Source organism: Lepidochelys kempii, chromosome 11 (genome assembly GCF_965140265.1).
Source record: "Lepidochelys kempii isolate rLepKem1 chromosome 11, rLepKem1.hap2, whole genome shotgun sequence".
In the NCBI taxonomy this organism is placed as follows: domain Eukaryota; kingdom Metazoa; phylum Chordata; order Testudines; family Cheloniidae; genus Lepidochelys; species Lepidochelys kempii.
The window spans coordinates 32,406,815-32,427,998 of NC_133266.1; the positions used below are offsets into that span (position 1 = coordinate 32,406,815).

At 39.4% G+C, this 21,184-nt stretch overlaps 1 protein-coding gene across 27 annotated transcripts in view; it reads right to left on the reverse strand.

Annotated features, from left to right (window-relative positions):
* Positions 1-1,108: 1,108 nt before the first annotated feature.
* BAZ2B (bromodomain adjacent to zinc finger domain 2B) overlaps positions 1,109-21,184 on the reverse strand; it is a 353,401-nt gene continuing 333,325 nt past the window's right edge. For 26 of the 27 annotated variants that reach the window (XM_073305568.1, XM_073305567.1, XM_073305566.1 and 23 more), the window contains 4 exons: positions 19,690-19,836; positions 14,209-14,471; positions 13,033-13,176; positions 1,109-2,589 (listed from right to left, as the gene is read on the reverse strand). In XM_073305568.1, the coding sequence (XP_073161669.1) occupies positions 2,436-2,589; positions 13,033-13,176; positions 14,209-14,471; positions 19,690-19,836 (708 nt within the window). In that variant the 3' untranslated portion in view covers positions 1,109-2,435. Of the gene's footprint in view, positions 2,590-13,032; positions 13,177-14,208; positions 14,472-19,689; positions 19,837-21,184 lie in introns of those variants that run through there. The other variant, XM_073305588.1, reaches the window with a different exon arrangement.

The following is a 21,184-nucleotide window of genomic DNA, read 5'->3' on the forward strand; positions in this document are numbered from 1 at the left end:
TAAATAATAATGTATTTTTAAAAGGAAGACATTTGAAGTTAGCATGCAAAAACAAACAAAAAAAACCCCTAGTTGTGTTTTTGGTAGCAGGAAAGCACACTTACCCTTAACCTTTCCTGTCATACCTGGCTGTCCTGCTTTGTTCTATGCATACCTCACAGTGACATTTACAAGATATTATCTCTTCAAATATAAGGATTCTTGTCAATTTCACTTCACTGCCTTCATAACAAGAATAGAGTGGCAGGCACAGTGGTGAAAAGTTTTTGGAGCACTTGAGATTAGATGGGAAAATGGCAGCCCGATTTGTTACTTGTTTCATAGTAAATAAGTGTGTTGGAACTCTATTTATTTAAAGGACATTACGAGGACAATGTGACTTGATAATAATACATCTTTAAGGAAGGTAAAATTGTTGGCAGATTGTATTAACCTTAGAAGAGTCTTCCGCTTTTTCAGTGTAGGCCTTGTAGTATATGAAGCAAATTAGGACAAAGACAACGGAAAATATATAAAAAAAATTTACTACTATAAAACTATGAGAGACACTTATCAAGTATCTCACCTAGACTGATGAATCAATTAAACAGATAGTAGATACTTAAAACTTTGCTTTTCTGTAGTGCCGTGTCATATTTGTTTTTCCCCCCTACCTCTCAAAAAATTGAGTTTTATTTCATGTTTGGGTCCTTGCACAGCTAAATACAACTGAATTATTTTTCCATTAACTTTTTGAAAAACTTTGATTTGATTTATGGAACAAGTATGAATCAGAACTAACTTTAAGCAGAAAGATAGGCCTTTCTAACTTGTAATAAAGCATATGTAATAATAATACCTACATTTAATACAGAGAGACAGATACACTGGTAAAAACTGTGCGCGTGTGTGTGTATATATATATACACACACACACACAGAGAGTTTTTGCTAGTATATAATATATATATTTATCATCACACTTAACATATAAAACATTTTAACATATAACCGTACAAATATTAATCAATCTTAATACTCCTAAGAGGTAGATGGGTAAGATTATTATCCCCATTTTTCAATATTTCTTTTATACATATATCTCGAGTACTAAATAACCAAGAAAAACTGGTTTGCAAAACAGTCTTTTATTGTATCCGTGCCACACATACTAGTGAAAAATAACACTCCTATAAAAAAAGAAAAGAAAAAAGAATGCTACCTTTTCCACAACGTTTTTGTTTTAAATAAAGCTTCAAGTACTCTTACATACGTACAAAAAAAAAAATTCTGATCTATCTGCCTCCAACAGGCCACCACAACACACAGTAGATAAAACACAGTGGTTACAAATGTCTTTTGTTATTTCTGTGGCAAGGCAAATGGAGGGAAATGTTTCTATGAAAAAATACTGTGTGCGTAAGAAATTGTCACAATTTTATTTCACATGGATACAAATGATTATACTTAAATCTGAGGCCCTGGTGGCTTGAAATTATATAACAAAATAGAAAAATGGAAAACTAATATCCCCTACACCCTGTTTTAAAGGCAGGCACTACCAAGATTAAGGAGACCACAGTGTTGGTAGAGGATAATTACTGTACAAGCAGTATAGCTATAATTACCTTCAGACTAAAATAAAATGCTACAGTCCTTCTAAGGCATAAACAATAATGTCTGCAAATAATATGTACACATCATACATATTTAAAACAAGACATAATATAAACAATAATGAACAGTATATACATATGTCTCAAATTTTCTTCACTGTCTTCAAATACAATTTTACTACACAAGTGATGCAGCAACATATATATATATAAATGTACTTGTAACTCTACAGTAAAGTTTTAACTTTTAGTGCTTTTATAGCACATCAGTGTAAACAGTTTTACTTGGCTTTGTTTTATATTTTAAAACATTCCTTGTTGTATTTTCAAGATTTAAAGCAATTTTTCTAATTCTTCCTTTTCACAGAAAACGAAGATTCTGGATGCTGTTTAATCATAAATAATTCATAAAATTAAATACATTCACTAAAAAATAACCTACAAAGTAAAAAAATGAAAAATAGATATTTATTGAAAGGGAAAAGAGAACCATTTCCCCAAGTAGAGCTCTGGTGGTTGAATATTCAGTGCGTTTTGATATATTTTAAATTGCTATTGCACTATAACACCCCTTTCTTTGAAATTCTTTGGGTGTGCTTCCCTGTTCTACCTAAATTAGTTTGATAAAACACACAAACCAATAACCAAGGGCCATGGTTGCTGTAGGAGTGAAGCCTTTAGAATTAGTATCACTCTTCTGCGATACTTCTCTTTAAGGAAAAAAAAACAGTCATTAGTTATGTGTGTGCCTTGCACTTTTTATGTAAATACAGTTCACATTGCTGGTCTCATTTGTCCTTGTTTAAGGAAAAAAAAAAAAACAACTGAGTTCTCATAAATTCAGCTCACTTTGAAAATCTCTGTCCATTTCTTTTCAAAATATTTCCTCATGTTGTGGCCAGCCCTGCCTATGTCAGAATCATCTTCATTAAAGGTTTCACAGTTGTCAAAAACAAGCCTGATGTCTAGAGAAAATGCTTCAGGATTAGGGTACCTGAAAGAACAGAGAGGGTAAGGTTTTTTTTGGAACACTGAGAATCCTGGGGGAAAAAAACAACAATCTACATACATCAGAAGGGAATGTAAAAATACAAATTAATGTACAGGTGACCATGAAATATTCAGTATATACTGACAGGTTTCAGAGGAACAGCCGTGTTAGTCTGTATTCGCAAAAAGAAAAGGAGGACTTGTGGCACCTTAGAGACTAACCAATTTATTTGAGCATGAGCTTTCGTGAGCTACAGCTCACTTCATCTGATGAAGTGAGCTGTAGCTCACGAAAGCTCATGCTCAAATAAATTGGTTAGTCTCTAAGGTGCCACAAGTCCTCCTTTTCTTTTTTCAGTATATACTGTACATCTCAGTTATAATTTTGACATTTCTAGTTTTAATATTAACTAATTCCAGGAAAATAGTCTTTAGAGCAAAAATGATCATTTCTATTTTTGTTTTTGATGTTTGCAGAAAGTAGTCTAGAAGGGAGAATCCCACGTCTATAATAGAACCAACACCAATTTTCAACCAACGCTCTTCCCTCAATAGTTTTCTGGTTAAAATAATCAGGAATTATTCCCATTTTACTTCTACCTTATTTGGCTGCATCACTGACTGTTCTAAGTGGACTAAAGAGTTCCATTTACTTTTCTTGTGATAGCAATCTGTACAGCATACAGACCCATATGGGTATGTCTACATATCAAAGAAAAACCTGCAGCTAGCCTATGCCAGCCAATTGGGGCTCCTGGGCCTCGAGCTGCAGGATGGAAGGGTACCAGAGTTCGGGCTCCCGCCCGAGCCTGGAAGTCTACACAGCAATGAAACAGCCCCTCACAGCCCAAGCCCCGCGACCCTGAGTTGGCTGACAAGGGCCAGCCATGGGTTTTTCTCTGCTGTGTAGACATACCTCATGTAATGTAAGAGATTGTCCCATTGAGTAACTGGAGGGTTACAACAGCATTGCTTTATATTTCTGTGAGCGTGAGAATGAGAAGGGGTGAGGGAGAGAGAAAAAACAATGTCCCAACTATACATCTGGATGCCTTCAGTAAAATGGATTGGATGTTAATAAACTAAAATGTAAATGCAATATTGTAAATTATCATATGCAAGTCTTGTCTTAACCTTACTGATCTCACAGTGTGCCAAATCCTGAGCTAGACTAAGCAACGGAAAGAAGTTACTCACTTTGTGCAGTAACGATGGTTCTTCAAGATGTGTCTTTCTATAGGTAGCTCCACTGTAGACGTGTCTGCGTCCCTTCGCTGCTGACTGGAGAACTTCGGTTACAGTGTCCATTAGGCCTGCACGTGCACTGTCTCTCCTTGTGCTGTGCCACTAAGCTAGTCAGTGTGCGGGAGCTAACCCCCCTCAGTTCCTTCCCTACCGCAGAGTCATTGACAAGAATTCCGAAGTAGAGCGGAGGATGGCAGGTTGTGGAGCACCCATAGGGACACAAATCTCAAAGAACCATCGTTACTGCACAAGGTGAGTAACAACTTCTTCAAGTAGTGTCCCTATGGGTGCTCCACTGTAGGCAACTCCTGAGCAGTATCTCTTCTGGAGGGCTGGGACTTTGGAGTCAAGTCAATTATAGATGACAGCATTCTGGAGTTGAAGATGGCATCAAAGGCGGAGTCCCCAGTGATTGCATAATGTTCTGCGAAGATGTGGACTGACACCCATGTCGCCACTCTACAGATCTCTGAGATGGGGACATTCTTGAAAAAGCCAACGGATGAGGAGCTCGACCTTGTGGAGAATATATGAATAGTATCTGAAGGGGTCATACTGCAAACTTGGTAATGGTGTCTGATACAGTTTGAGCTCACTTGGAGCTCTTTGGGCTGATATTGCTGAGCCCTTGGCTCTTTCCATGATGGACAGGAAAAGACTTCCTGAAAACCTTCATACTGTCCAGGTAGAAGGCTAGGGCTCTCCTGATATCTAGTGTATGTAATACAACCTCCCTGTTGTCTCAGTGACGCTTGGGGTAGAAGATTGGAAGATGAATTACACCTCTACCCTGATATAACGCGGTCCTTGGGAGCCAAAAAAATCTTATCGCGTTATAGGTGAAACCGTGTTATATCGAACCTGCTTTGATCCACCTGAGTGCGCAGCTTCCCCCATGGAGCACTGCTTTACCGCGTTATATCCAATTTCGTGTTCTATCGGGTCACGTTATAGCGGGGTAGAGGTGTAATTGGTTCATGTGAAATAGGGAGGTTACTTTGGGAATGAATTTCAGATGTGCCCTGAGAGTAACCTCGTCTCAAAAGAATACTGTGCCATCAGAGCCACTATTTCTCCTATTCTCCTAGCAGAGGTGATCGCTACCAGGAAGGCCATTTTCATTGAGAGGTACATTAGCAAACAGGTGGCCATGGGTTTGAAGCGAGGCCTAGTCAGTCCTTTCAGTACCAGGTTTAGGTTCCATGTGGAAGTAGGAAGTTGAGGTGGTGGGAAGAGGTTTATTATACCCTAGAGGAACCTTTTAATAGTCGGGTGTGACAGCACCAAGTATCCCTCTACTGGTTGATGGAAGGCTGTTATAACCACTAGGTGGACTCAGAGAACTCAGAGATAGCCCCAATTTTTTTTAGTGCATAATCTAAGGTACATGAAAGAGTCAAGGATGTCGGGGAGATTTGTTGGGAAGCACACCAAATCCAAAACCTGGACCATTTTTGCAGGTAGGTACGTTGTGTCGAGGACTTTCTACTGTGTAATAATATCTCTTGCACCTCTTTTGAACAGGAGCTTTCTAGGTGTTTGAACTAAGAAGAAGCCATGCTTTGAAGTGGAGAACCCCAAAGCTGGGATGCAGATTACATCCTCTGTCCTGGGAGAGAAGGTTCGGAGTGACTGGGAGAGAGATCAGCAGGCACATTGCGAGCTATGACAGGTAAGGATACCAGGTCTGTCTCAGCCAAGTAGGAGCGATCAGAATGACGTATGCTGTCTCTTTTTATTTTCAGCAGGGACCTTCAATACTAGGGGAAAAGGAGGAAAGGTGTAAAGGATGTCCAGGGAAAGAGGAGAGCATCGCCCAAGGTATGTTTTCCTATTCCCACTCTGGAGCAGTAGTGTGGACATTATTCAGGTAAGTGGTGAACAAGTCTGTGGTCAGCGTCACCCATCTCCTGAATAGATTGTGAAGTACGACTAGGTCTAGCTCCCACTCATGGTCATGTGGGAATTTGTGACAGGCTGTCCACTATGGAATGCTGTGTGCCCAGAAGGTAGGCTGCTGACAGTGTGACATCATGGGAGATAAACCAGTTCCATAGTCTCATTGCTTTTATACAAAGGGAGGGTGACTTGGTCCCCCTTGTCAATTTATGTAGTATATGCAGCTATGTTCTCCGTTAGAATTCTTGTGTGTGATCCTTTGATCAACAGCAGGAAGTGGGTGCAGGCGGACCTCGAGGAGATTGATGTGAAGGGAGATTTCCATGGGTGACCATTTGCCTTATGTGGTGAGGTCATTTAGATGTGCACCCCATCCTATGAGCAATACATCAGTGGTGGGAAGAACTGAAGGGTGAGGTTGCGAGAAGGGAATCCCTCTGCAAAGGTTGGCTGGGCCTTTCCACCAGTTTAAGGAGTTTTTGATCCTGGAGGGTAGTGACGGGTTTCTCTAACCTGTCCCTGTGGTCTGCGAACTGAGCTGAACCCCATCTGAAGCCATCGCATGTGAAGCCTGGCATATGGTATCACCGCTGTGCTCGCTGCCATATGCCCCAAGAGTTGGAGGCAGGATCTGGTTGATCTTTGTGGGCTTCTTTGTACGGCCTCTATGAGTGTGACCAAGGATAGAAATCTGTGTTGAGGTAGCAGAGCTCTGGCCTGTAGCAAGTCAAGGTCTGTGCCTATGAATTCCAGACACAGTACTGGAATAAAGGTTGACTTCTGGGCGTTGATCTGTAGAACCAATTCTGTAAACAGGCATACTGTAGTTTTGGTGAGAATCTCTAGGAGAGATGGGGCTCTGAGGAGACAATCGTCCAGATACGGGTAAACCATGATCCCCTGGGAGCGTAAGTGCATGACTACTACTGAGAGAACCTTGGAAAATACTCTCAGGGCTGATGATAGTACAAAGGGGAGCACTGTGTACTGGTAGTGGTTTTGTCCTAGAGTGAATTTGAGAAATCGTCTGTGAGATATGAAAGTAGGCGTCCAGAAGATCAACGGCCAAAAACCAGTCTCCCTGTTCTGACACTGGAATGACTGTTGCTAGAGCAACCATCTTGAATTTTTGAGCTTTGACAAACATGTTGAGAGCTCTGAGGTCTAGTATGGGTTTCCGGCCTCCCCTCCTCTTGGGTATTAGGAAATACCGAGAGTAGAACCCTTTGCTTGAAGATTTTGAGGTACCTGTTCTATGGCTCGTAACTGGAGGAGGCAATCTATCTCTTGTAGTAGTAAACTCTCATGAGAAGGGTCCCCGAATACGGATGGGAAAGGGTGTTGTGGAGGGGGGTAGGGAGGTAAAATGGATGGAGTACCCAGTGGGAACGATCTCTAAAACCTATTGGTCCAATATTATGTGTTCCCAGGCACTATGAAATGATGCTAATTGGTGGCCCAATGGGTGTAAAAGCATTGGTCAGACATAGTAGTTGGGGGGGCGTGGTCTATCGACGCTGCAACTAGCCTGTCAAAATTGGTATTTGGATGTAGACAACTGGGACAAGGAAGATTGTGACCCAAATGGTTTATGCCTAGAAAATTAGACATAATTTTCCTTTCTCTGAAGTTCGTACGGGCTTTGAGCTGGATATTGGAATGTGCATAGTCTATACAGGGACTGGGGACTAAATCTCCGTTTTTGTCCTCGTGTGTAGATGCCCAGCAAACAGAGAGCGGTCAGAGTCCTTCAAGGTATGAATGGAGGCCATCAGTATTTTCTTTGAAGAGCTTTGTGCCTTCAGAAGGAAGATCTTCAACAGTTGACTGTACCTCTTTTGAGAAGCCCGACAGATGGAGCCATGACGCTCATCGCATCACCACCACTGCGGAGATGGACATAGCCACTGTGTCAGCTGTGTCAAGGGACGATTGCAGTGTCGTCTTTGCCACTAACTGGCCCTCCTGGATAATGGCCTGAAATTGGTCACAATGTGACTCTGGCAGCTGTTCAATAAAATCATTCAGTTTTGAATAATTTATATAATCATATTTCACCATGAGGGCTTGGTAGTTGGCTATACAGAATCAAAGCGTGGCCAAGGATTATGCTTTTCTTCCAAAAAGGTCCAGGTGCTTCCAGTCCCTATTGTAGGGAGTGGACCTCATCTGGCATTGGCAGCCACAAGCATTGACTGCCACGGGATTTGACAGGGTCTACCACAATGAAGTTGGGTGGAGGGTGGGAGAAGAGGAATTCAGATTCCTTAGCTGAGACATATTTTTTGTTTGCCTGCTTGCAGGTAGGTGCTACCAATGCTGGGGTTTGCCAGATGGTCCTTGCCAGGACCAAGATGGCCTCGTTAATAGGAAGCATGATCTTTGAAGAAGAGGATGAATAGAGAATGTCAAGGAGATCATGGTGGGTGTCCTTGACTTCTTCCAGTGGTATTTGGAGAGTGTCTGCAACGGTCTTTGCCAAACCCTGGAAGAGACAAAAGTCGTCAGCCAGAGATGGTGGGGAAGGCATGACAGATTCACTCAGGGAGGAAAAGGATATAGTCTGTGGGGACACTTCTTCCTCGGCACCGCCTCCATGTTCCTCCATGATGTCTTTTGGAGGTGCCGAAGCTGCGGATGTTGCGGCCAAGGGGATGTGCCTCAAGGATTCTCGGGTGAGGCTCGACTCTTGAGAGGCATGCTGGTGATATGCCGCCCAAGGGTCCTATTATGGCCACTGGGGTGGTGGCGGCGGCATAGAAACCAGTGGTGGTTCCCATGGATGGCCATTCCAAGATGGCGGAGGTGGAGCCATCTGAGGGTATACTCTGGAGCCCTGCTGATGTTGGGCACCATACAGAGCCTGAGAGGAGTACTGTGACGACGCCTCCTCTGGCTCACTGTCTTACACTTCACTAAAGGGCGGGAGAGCATGGCATGGCAGCGGAGATGATTCCCATGCTAAGCGGACCTCCACACTGAGCCTCCCAATACTGAGAAGTAGGGACTCTGGTACGTCCAATACGTGGAGGTCTCTGGAGTTCCACCGGTACCAATGGCGGTACTGGGGGAGACAGGGATCTTGTCCATACTGGTCACTCCAGTGCCAGATAAGGTGTTGATGATGGTACTGATACAGACTCATGTATCAGGAGTGCCTTTTTAGCGCAGTGCTTAGTCCTGTCCCTCAGTGCTGATGACTGTACCCATCAGGTCCATGGGCATGTCAATGGTACTAGCTGCTGTTGTTTCTGTGAGCCGTGGGTACCAGACTGGGAAGGTCTCAGTGCTGACCGAACCAAAGATACCCAGTGTGATGAGGATTGGTTACAGCTATCTCGGGGCTCACTACAGCGGCTTCCTGCCTTCTTCTTTAATGACGTGTGGGAAGGGTCACCAGCTTGCTTCTTCGACCCACAGCCTTTAGATGTAGAGGGCTGTGGGGAAGACTCACGTCTGCCAGGTGACTTGTGGTGCAGATCCTGAGATAATCTTCTGTCGGAGCTCTCTATCCTTATGTGAAAATGGCCTGAGCTGCTGGCAGAGACCACATGTCTGGTGGATGTAGCCTTCCTCAAGGCAGCGAATGCACTGGGAATGCTTGTCTGCAATAGGGATTGCCTTCTTGCAAGTAAGGCACTTCTTGAAGCCCGGTGAACCAGGCATACCCCATAAGGGAAAGGTCACCAAGAAGGAAGAAAAGCACGTGGAAAGGAGGGGGTTAAAGTATTTTTAATTTTAATTTTTTATTTTACTTTAAGAGAAAAATGGGGTCTAGAAAAAACTACAACTACACTAAGAGACAGACTAACTATATAAATAGAAATAGAAAGTAATGTTCCTAATGAATTGCAAATAGCTCTGTCTCTAACCAGGGGCAGTTGAGAAGGAACTGAGGGGGTTAGCCTGCGCATACGGATTAGCCTTGTTGCGCAGCACAAGGAGAGACAGTGCATGTGCAGGCATAGCGGACACTGCTGTCAGCAGCTCAGGGATGCAAACACAGTGGGGCACCCACTGTGGGGCAGCCATAGTGACACTACTTGAACAAGAATGTTGCATTTCCATTGTACTGGTAACCCCAAGCAACAAGGAAAGTGCCCAAGCATCTCTGCACCTCTGTATTTGTATATCCTGTGGATCTGACCTCACTAGCAGGGGACAATCCTGCACCAGAAAAGTCAGTGACAAAGCTCCAATTAACTTCCAGTGGTACAGGCCCAGACCTCCATAAATCACTAGCCCCCTTCCAGATCAAGTAGCTACTAATGGGCCACTTGCAGATATTCTAGCTTGTAACATGGATATGCTGAAGATTTTGTTCCTCAGCCTTATGCCACTGGAGCACATTTTTCCTATGAGCTAGACTGTACTTCCACTTTATGATTTGGTCCACTACTTGAAATTTAGTCCTAGATCCTTATCACATGGAGGGTACTGATGCATTGTGACAGTGAGTGATCCCGTAAACAAAGGAGAATTCTACTATTCAAAAGGGGTTTGTTGTTTTTTTTTGGATATCAATGTACTACATTGAAAAAAGTATATTCTGCTATTTTCTCAGTCCATAATCTGATTTAAGCCTTCTTGATATTATGTACATTTGATTGCATGAGTTATTGACGTTTGAAAAGGTGATGCATACATTGCATTAACCTTTTTTAATAAGCACATTTGTATATGCATCTTAGTGGCTCATAGTATGGAATAGCACTATAACAACTGACGTGCAGATACCACAGCAATAGGCAAATATAAAATAACTAGATAGAGAGAAAACTGATTTCAGAGTCAATAAGGCTTATTGAATTATTTGGATATATTTGTAAAAATCCTGTGACCTACTTTTATATGACTTTTAAAAGACTTATTTAATGCTGTACTTCATTTTTGGTACTGGTTTGGATATATGAGATGCTGAAGTCAACTCTTCTGAGTTGTCTAACCATCACCTCATTACTTCAAAGCACTGTTTTCAATATTAAACCAGTTTTTTAAAAAAGAAAAAGGAATCAGGCAAATATGAAACTAAATCCATAACATGACTTGTGCCGAGGTACGGAAAAATCTTGCACAAATACAATGTATAATCCTCAGTCCATGGGCCAAGTATGTAATCCTCATTCAAGTAAATCTTCCACTGGTTTTAACAAGAGTTTTCTCTAAGTAAGGAATCCAGAGTCAGGCACCATCTGTGCTTCAAGTCTTAGGTGTGAGAATGAGTTAAGAATGAAGATTCCCTTACTTCTGTGGGTTTAAGTTGAATATTTATGGATTGCCTAAACAGAATTTGCACCAGTTTCACTTAAATAGCTTTAAAAAACAATTTAAACTAGTGCTTACCCTGTGTGGCCACTCATACTGGTTAAAACCTGGATTGTATCCATTTATCAGCTTGCACATGGAAATTATAGTTGCAAATTAAACCAATATAAACCAGGGTTTAAACCAACATTATAATCTCAACACAGAAAAGCTGCAATAGTTTAACTATTGGCATGTCTAAACTACAGCTAATACAGATGCAGCGCTATAGCTGTGCCACTGTAGCACAATGGTGTAGATGCTTCCTATATCGACGGAAAGGGTTTTTCCATCGACGTAGTGAATCCACCTCTTGGAGAGGTGGTAGCGAGGCTGATGATAGATGAATTCTTCTATCAACTTAGCAGCATCTACACTATGGGTTAGGTTGACTTAACTACTGCATTTTGGACGTGAACATTTTCACACCCTGAGCAACGTAGCTAAGTAGATCTAATTTTTAAGTGAAGACTAGGCCTAAAGCAGTTTAAATACAACACCTTTAGCTAAACTGGTACACTTAGTGTGTAGACCAGGCCTTAAGGGCTGTCACTTGCCACTGCCTTGTACTCTGATATTTACACCAGCGCAAAATGGGCACAAGATGTTACCTACTCAGAATTCTACACTCATGTTGTTGGGTGCATTTTACAACTACTTTGCACTAGTGTAAATGACTACATAAGGTGCAAGGCAGTGGAAAAACAGGTACATAATATTACTTTAGCATTTTGTGGATGAAAGTTAGTTTGTCAACACATAAATTATATTCTTAACGGCCTGATACTGTAAATCAGTGTGCTTTCCTGTCATCTGTGATCACCTATGCATAATAGTAATTTCTTAATATTTTATTTAACTTCACAAATACCTACAGTATAGTAAAAGCAAAACATTTTACTTCTGAATTTGGTTGGTTGCAGTGAGGACTCCATGACATCCGTGGGAATTTCAGGCTATATTTCCATCATAATCTATTGGGTGGCAAGTTTAGTAGCATTAACAGGCAGAATCCAATTTTCTGTTTCTTTGGTATTCTTTGCATTGCCTGTTCTGGCCCAGTGACTCTACAGCATGCCAGACCTATAGTACTACTATAAAGTATTACCTATAGTAGTCATTGATTATTAAGAGGAATGGTTGAAAAGAAAGGCTTATAGTTGTACATTTTAATAAGAGAGTGTGTGTGTGTTTAAATCTGTCATAGGATCAAATTCAGCTAAATGTGGGAGAGTGCCTTGCATTACCCTAGCAAACCCTCCACAGCCTGTTCTGAATGGAGCTAATGGACTCCTAAGTGAGTCTCTCTCTTCCTCCTTGGCTGAAAGTTGCTTCAGTGTTGGTTCTTAAGATTGCAGCAATGCAAAGTGGAGAGAAATGACATCTGAGATCTTTCCATGTGAATTGAAAAAGAGTCAGCGGAAGGGGTAAATAATTGTTCCCGTTATTTATTTTAAATTTCTCTAACAAAAGGACTATGAAACAATTAACCACTATTTGTTGTAATGTTTCATGCTTTCCTCTAGTACGTAGCTTTGGAATTAATTATAACCAATGTACACTAATACTTAAAAAGATGTCTACTTAAAAATCACATTCCTGTCTTGAAATTAAAAAACAAAAGCAAAAACAAACACACAAGTAACTCAAAAGACTACTACAACTGAAATAAATAAATCATTGATTTTTCAGGGTTATTTTGTGCATTTAGAGCACTTTGTGAACAGTCAGTTTTACTGTTTTCTCTGTGAAGTTTGTTTCTCAGCTTCCCATGATGTTTGAAAGGGTATTTCACATAGGAACAGGGAAGAGAGAAATATTTATAAAACATGAAATTGTGAGGAACCATAAAAATTAGCAGGGGAACTCCAGGGCACAAACAGCATCTGAAATTACTTTTAATTCCTTGTTTTTAAAATTACTAGATTTCAAGTTGATTGTGTCATTTTAATTTTTTTGCTGAACATTCACAAATGTAATGTACAATATGTTTACTTACTGTCCACTGCTTAGCTTCTCTCTGATGGTGGAAAAGTCCATAGGTTTTTTAATAACCTTCTTATAACCAGGAACAAGTTTCAAGTTTACAGGAAGTAGAAAAGGCCATGCATCTTCATGAGTTTCCAGTTCAGACAGGATCATGCTGAATAAAACAAGATTTTAAATCAATACCTTCAGCTGTTGGCTCATTTGCACAGGATGTTCACTGTCATGTACATTCACAACATGTTGTCACTCTAACTTTACTAGGGAGAGCATAATATTGTCATGTATAGTGCATAACGCACTCAATAAGTAACATTTCTCATTAATGCTCAGTTTATCATTTATATCTCTTTGAAGCAGTGGTTCTCAAACTATTGTACTGGTGACCCCTTTCACATAGCAAGCCTCTGCATGCGACTCCCCTTATAAATTAAAAATACTTGTTTATATATTTAACACCATTATAAATGCTGGAGGCAAAGCGGGGTTTGGGGTGGAGGCTGACAGTTTGCAACCCCCCATATAATAACCTCACAACCCGCTGAGGGGTCCCGATCCCCAGTTTGAGAACCCCTGCTTTAAAGTTAGTTCTCCAGGAAGAAATTCAAATTATTTTTTCAAACAGAATACAATGTATCCATGTAAATTTTCCACAGGGTGATCTTTAACATAGCTCATTTACGTCTATGCAAATCAAACAAGTGCTACTAACTTTCTAAAACAGTCTAAAGGCTTAATTATGCCACTTGCCAGTGAGAGCCAACCAGCAAGGGGAAAAGGTGCACCACAGGAATGGTGGGGCCGTTTGTGGGGCAGAATGCTTCTTTGGCATGTGCTGGGCATCTGGATTTCCTACATCTTTAGAAAGTTGTAGTCAACACTTCTCTCCTCAGTGTCCCCCTGCCAGCTCTTTTTAGCACACAGGAAAAAAGGGGGTAGGATTTCATAGCTACACCCCACCTTGCTACACTCTCATGAGGATACAAGTGTTGTAACAGGTAACTTTAGCTGGGTACTCCCACCACACACACTTGCAGTCCCAAATGGCTGTAATCTAATTATTACTGCCTCCTGTGTGAGGCACCATAGGGAACAGGCCTCTGTGCTCTCTCTACTACAAGCACACTAACAGAGCAGCAGGTACTATTTGGCTTCAACAAATATCTCACAAAAGACAGGCAGACAGTACCTGCATATAGCCAGGTCCTTGGATTCATCTCTTTTAGGTTTCTTCGTAGGAGTGAAGCTTTCTTGTTTTAATTGGTTAGAAATATTTTCATCTATTTTTCTTTTTTTGGGGTCTGTTTTTCCTCTTTTTAAAGAGCTGCTTGTAGTTGCAGAGTCTTCATCCTCCGTATCTCCTGTTAAAGACAATTTCCTGCCTCTCTTTTGTTCATTACTTTTTTTCCCTTTGATTTGAAGTTTTTTTATTTTTAGGGTTTGACCACTTGCCTACAATAGAGAGAATCCAAGTATGTAACAAAACATAACCAGATTACACAGAAGTTTGTATTATTTGTCAACAGAAAACCCATGAAGGTCTGACACACTAAACAGTATCAAAATACAATCGCTGCATTTAGTATGATAAACAGAGAACAGGTAGATCACTTAATTCTTTTTGATCTCTGAAGGTCGTAGACTGTATAATTCATAGGCCAATATTTTCAGAAGTGATTAGGAATTCTGGGTCCTCAATTTAGAACATTATAAAGGCACCTGATTTCCAGAAGATATTGAACAACCATGCTCTAAAAGCCACCAGGCCACTTTATGGCATCTTAAAGTTGAGCACATAAAAGTTGAGGCAAAAAAATATCACTAGGCTCTTTGGAAAAATCTTGGCTACAGTCTTAATTCAAAAGTCCATTGGAATTCTTTAAAGCTCTAAGAAAAAAGAAAAGGAGTACTTGTGGCACCTTAGAGACGAACAAATGTATTTGAGCATAAGCTTTCGTGAGCTACAGCTCACTTCATCGGATGCATTCAGTGGAAAATACGGTGGGGAGATTTATATACACAGAAAACATGAAACAATGGGTGTTACCATACACACTGTAAAGAGAGTGATCAGGTAAGGTGACCTATTACCAGTGGGGAGGGGATGGGGGGGAAGAGATGGACCTTTTGTAGCGATAATCAAGATGGGCCATTTCCAGCAGTTGACAAGAATGTCTGAGGAACAGCGGGGGTGGGGGGAATAAACGTGGGGAAATAGTTTTACTTTGTGTAATGACCCATCCACTCCCAGTCTTTATTCAAGCCTAAGTTAATTGTATCCAGTTTGCAAATGAATTCCAATTCAGAAGTCTCTCGTTGAAGTCTGTTTTTGAAGATTGTTTGTTATAATATTGTGACTTTTAGATCTGTAATCGAATGACCAGAGAGAGACTGAAGCTATATATATAATGGGCAAAAAAATACAATTTCAGACTACATGTTCAAAAAGATTAAAAGGCTGGTGAAGTAATGGTCTTCCTCTAAATGGCTTTGGTACAACCACACCTGGAATACTGCATTTGTTTCTGACCAATACTACTGGAAAGACATTGAATATTGTGGAAGATAAAGATTTTTATTTAAAGGTCAGTAGACAAGGAATTGATTGCTTTATGCAGAAAGATTAGAAGAGTTAAATATGTATAGTGTGGCAAAGACAATGAAGGGAGAACACAAAGGAAGTCTACAAATACATGAATGGTATAAACAATATGGAAGAAAGGAAAATACATACATACATACATATATAAGAATAATGGGATGAAACTAAGAAAGTGAACATGGTAGACTAAAAAGCTGAAAGCTTCCTGACAGCAAGATATATGAAGCATTGGAAAAATGTGCTAAAAGAGGTGACGGCCCTATCACTGCAATTTTAAAACTAGACTGAACAAAACACTAGATTTTGTATTAACAGACACTATAAAAATATCTAAATATAGACAGGGAAAGGACTGAATGATTGAATAGGTCTTTTCCATCTCTACTGTCTAATTCTAACAGATCCTTTCTTGATTAAAGACTCCGAAAGCCTTAGTTTAGTCTTAATACCAGGATGCCGGAGGTCTAGAAAACAGACTAACAATTTAGTAGATTAATTACAGTGAAATTCCACAACTAGACAAAGGGATTCATTCAGAGGACCACATCATCTTCATGCAAAGTGAAAGGGACAATGAGATGAAAATGCCTGCATCTTACTGCCTTTTAAAGATCAATCTTATTGCAAGATTGAAAGCTAAACTGAAAAGACCATGGGGAGAACCACAATCTTTCAAGGATGATAAACAGGATGTAAAAAAACAGCCCACGTCTGAATAGGGGAGGACAGATATGCAAAAGCCTTTTAAAAAGGAGCCATAGCAGGTTGAGAAAACAAGAAGTGTCCAGCAAGCCTATGCTGAAAGGGGAACATCAACAGATTTATAGATTGCATTCATGAAGTTTCATTTAGCTGCCTAAGCAATGATAATGAACTCCAAAATTTCCCTTATTTGATAAAACGAGGGTCCAAGGATGTCTGTAAATGAAAAATCTCAACTAAACATTATACAGATATTTCCTGATAAGTCTGTAAACAGGGTTTGGGTATTGAGAGCACCAAAAAACCCCATTACATCTGGATTCTCGCTCTAATCTTAACAGGGATTTCCTAAATCTAAAAGTCAAGTACCTAAAGCTACTGAAGAGACTACACTGAAGTTTTCCTAAACTCATCCAACCAACTATTCTCCAGCCAATGTGTTATAAAATTAAGATAATATCAATGAATAAAAAGAGACACTGTCAAACTAAAAACTATGTATTAAAAATGGTTGTGTTACACACACATCTTAGATAATTTAAACAAGAGTTTTAAAAATCAGATTTAGATTTCATAATATTTGCTGTTTATTGACTTTCTATACTTCATTCATCTCTATTTAGTAAATTTTGCTTCTTGTTTCTCAAGCACTAACAAAATGCTATTATATTCTGGGGGCAAATACTAAGAAAATGTTTAAATACACCCAAAACCAATTTCATTGACACTTTAAAACACAATTTTCTAACATTTGTGTTAGGTTTTGTAAAATGTTATTTTATTTTTTCAGTCCCCTACTTGTGGTCTAGTGTTCACATCTGATTGTATTTTATTTATTACCAGGTTACAAGCAATAATGATGCTGGAGGCCTTTTTTGATATCTGGGTTCTCTGTTTAGTTCTCTAAAAAACTGTATGTTACACATTTTTTCAGAGCATGATTATGCAGAATTCATTACTTACTGTAAATAGTTATATCATTTGCCTATCTATGGCATGAATGGTAAACACATTGCTTAAGCATTTTGGTCCTGATAAAGCTGGAAGGGCTGACATTGTTGCACCATTTGTATAAGATGCAGAGAATATGAATGAATTATACGAGGAGAAAAAACTTAGAAAAACTAAGAATTCCTTAGCTTTAAAAACAGAATACTGCAAAGATTTATAAATGACTATGAATTTTCTATACTATTACCACACAGTGGTTTCTATTTTTTCTTGTTTTAAATATAGGGAAGTACTCTAGTATCATACACACATACCTGTATGTGGCAATCGTTGCAAAATGCTGACTTAATGGTGACCCTGTTGGAGGGTCCTTCAGATGACAAGTCAATTGAAGAGTCATGGGAATGGACCAAATGTCCTCGCTGAAGGCCTGAACATGTGAAGTGCTGTTTACCCTCAACTTGCAATTAAATTAATGGGAGCTGAGAGGGCTTAGTGCCTTCTTTGTCACTTACCTCCTCACGGGATCAGGCCTTCAGTAAAGTTAATGGCAGTTTTGCCTGAGTAAGCCCTACTTGAACTTGGTCAAACTGATATCCCTTAAACACTTATTTTATCTGGAATTAATCTACAGAGGTAGCAAGTCAATGTCAACATTTGCCATCAGTTGCCACACAGAAGTATCCTAGATAAAAGTGTTTCCCTGTACTTACAATACAAAATAAATGTGGTATTACCATTACATATGGTGATGTTACATTTGTAAATGTATTGCTGGCATGCATCTTTATAAAACTTGTTGGCTGAAAATTCATAATAAAGCAGATGTTTTATAACAAAACATGCAATTAGCTGAAAGTTGCCCAGTTTCGGTTTTTGTTACAGGGAAAAGATTTATGAAGTTTTCAGCAAATCTGTATTGAGCTTTAACCTAGACTGCCTGGATTGATTTACAGTTTAAGGTATCTACAAAGACAACAAGGAGTCCGGTAGCACCTTAAAGACTAACAGATTTATTTGGGCATAAAAGCTTCACTGCATCTGAAGAAGCGGGTTGTTTTACCCACAAAAGCTTAGGCCCAAATAAATCTGTTAGTCTTTAAGTTGCCACCGGACTCCTTGTTGTTTTTGTGGATATAGACTAACACAGCTACCCCCTGATACTTGACAGTTTAAGGTAGACATCATGATAAATTTGGTGGGTTTACAGAATTTTAGACCCAAATCCAGCAAATCTGGGAGTCTTTTCTGAGTTGCACCTTTAGTTTCTGGCTTCCTTTATACCCAAATGTTTCAGTAATTTGGGAAGGAGGAAGGAAACCCATGATAAAAGGTACAGGGTGCTTTATACAGCATAACACTGTCTATGGCAAAGCACCAGTTAAGGGACACTATTAAAAGGAAGTGGTGAATTCTCCATCTCTTCACCTCTGCAATTCAAGACTGCATGTCTTTCTGGAAAATATACTTTAGTCAAACACAAGTTGTGCTTTAGTCATACAAGTTTTTGGGATGAATTCTGGGGGAAGAGTGAAATTTAATAGGCTGTGATATACAGGAGGTGAAACAAGCTGATCTAATGGTCCCTTCTGGCCTTATGCTCTATGAAACTATTACAAAATATTAAAATAAACTCAGTTTTAAAAAAATGAGTTAAAAGTATCTTCAGGTACTACAACTGTCCTGGAATTCCCCCCTTTCCCTGTATTGCCAATTTCTGTGGTTTTACATTTCCATTTTCCTTTTTTTAAAAGATAGGGTTTCTCTCCCTTATTGCTGTGTGAAACACCCATGGAAACTAAAACGCAAACTGATTGAATATAGTGAGAGAAAGAGCCAAACTGATTGTTAACAAAGTGTTATGAAATACAAATACAGAGTAATTATACAGCAACCTTAGGTGTTACTTGTAACAATAGAAGGTAAAAGATTTGTCTGAGAGAAATATAATCTTTGATTAGCACTATATGAGAACGAAGTGACACACTAACATCATAATACTACTACATTTGTTTTCATACTGCATATCTGTATGAAACATTTGTCTGTCAACAGTTATATCAACTTTGTTTGAAAGGTGAATGAAAAAACTTATTTTAAAATAGAGAAAAAGATGCTTAGGATATCAAATTTGTAGCAGCCTATGTTTAAATGCAAAATTACTGATGAGTACAATTAAAAACAAAGTAGCTGAAAGTCATATCCTTTGCCAACACCTTTATTAAGACTCTATTCTTCTCTTGCAACACTTGAAAGCATCCCTAATAGTCACCCAAGCCAGTATAAGGCATGCAGATTGCTGCTCTACTTTAGATGTTTGTCAAGTTGTCAGCAATTGCTGGAGAAGCACAGAACTCTGAACTCAGGTACTGGAGGGTCAAAAACATTTCAATTCATCTTTAAGATTAATATTACCTTTGCTATGCAGGCAGGACAAAACCAGTCACCCTCTGGTATAGTAGTGATCTTCGGCCTATGGCAGTATGTATGACAGCCTTTGTCACAGCCATCACAAAGAAGCAGAAGTTCCTCATTATCTCCCTTTCGACATATTTGGCAGTACTACAATACATGCAAAATCACTTTAATTCAGTAAGCCTCCCTTAAAAAATGTTCCTGAAATGTAGTAATATATGCCATACATTCAGCACTGGAAAATATTTTCCACATTATCTTACATACGTACAGTAGCCACAGCTATACATGTGTATACATCTATGTATTTCTATAATTTTCTCTCTCTCATGTATATGGACAACTACATAATAGGTTGTGGTTGCACTGGGATATCTGCATGGCTCGTGTACAGTGTGAGGAATTAAGCCAAAGGCGAAATGCTTACACATTACACACTTGAAAAACACATCTACATTTAACACTGATGTCAAAGCATACAAAGCAATTAATACCTTTTACATTTCACTAAATGCTGCAGAGGTATTGGATAACCACAAAAACCACTGATAGCACATATGCTATCTCAGCAACTCTGTCTCCACTTATGCCCTATGGTGGAAGTCACAATCAATTAGAATGCTCTTGTTGTCTGTCCCCAGGGTTGACATCCTAGCGCTAGAAAGCAGGGCATCCTTAGATCCCTCTGTTCTGGATCTACTCTCTTATAATCTGCCAATGCCAAGATTGGCAGCCTTTAAGATGCAGCAAGACACATCTGTTTAGTCTCACTTTGGATTTTTCATCTGGTTCAGCAGCTGGTAGGGCATTCACTGTTTGCAGATAGGGCACAGCATTTATGGGAACTGATCTTCCGTATGACTAGGCATTGGCTAATAATTTCATTGTGTAGGAAATGTAATCAATTTTAATTTTACATAAAAACAAGTTCACATGAAACAAAAGACATGATCAAAATTTAGGTTGGCCTTATACTGGGCATATGGCTAGGAGTATGTAAGCAGAGCTTTATTTAAAAAGTGAATAAATTTAAAAGTAGGTCAGTAATATGATAATTATTTGATGAAGTGAGCTGGGTAGAAAAAGAATGAGACACTGCATCCCTAAGGTTTGTGGGGAAAAACAGTCTGAAATTTTTATTTTGCATATCTTAATTGCAAGATCTAGTATGTTATATGGTTTGTAGAACTTTATAAAGTAATTACATTTTAAAATTAGTACACTATTTTAGAAAAATAATCAGAAAGGGCCTGATCCAAATCCCATGGAAATCAATGGGAAAAATTAATAAGGCTTTGGATGAGCTCCTAAATTAACTTAATACTAGCACTAAAATAATTCCAATTCATTATTAATTTTCCCACAGACTCCAGGAAATCGTGATACCTTTATATCTCTGGAGTTGTTTCTCATTACAACTTTTTTTTTGTTTTGTTGAAGTCTTAGTAAGTCCATTGCAAAAACGTACACTAGCAACAACTGGATACAGAATTTA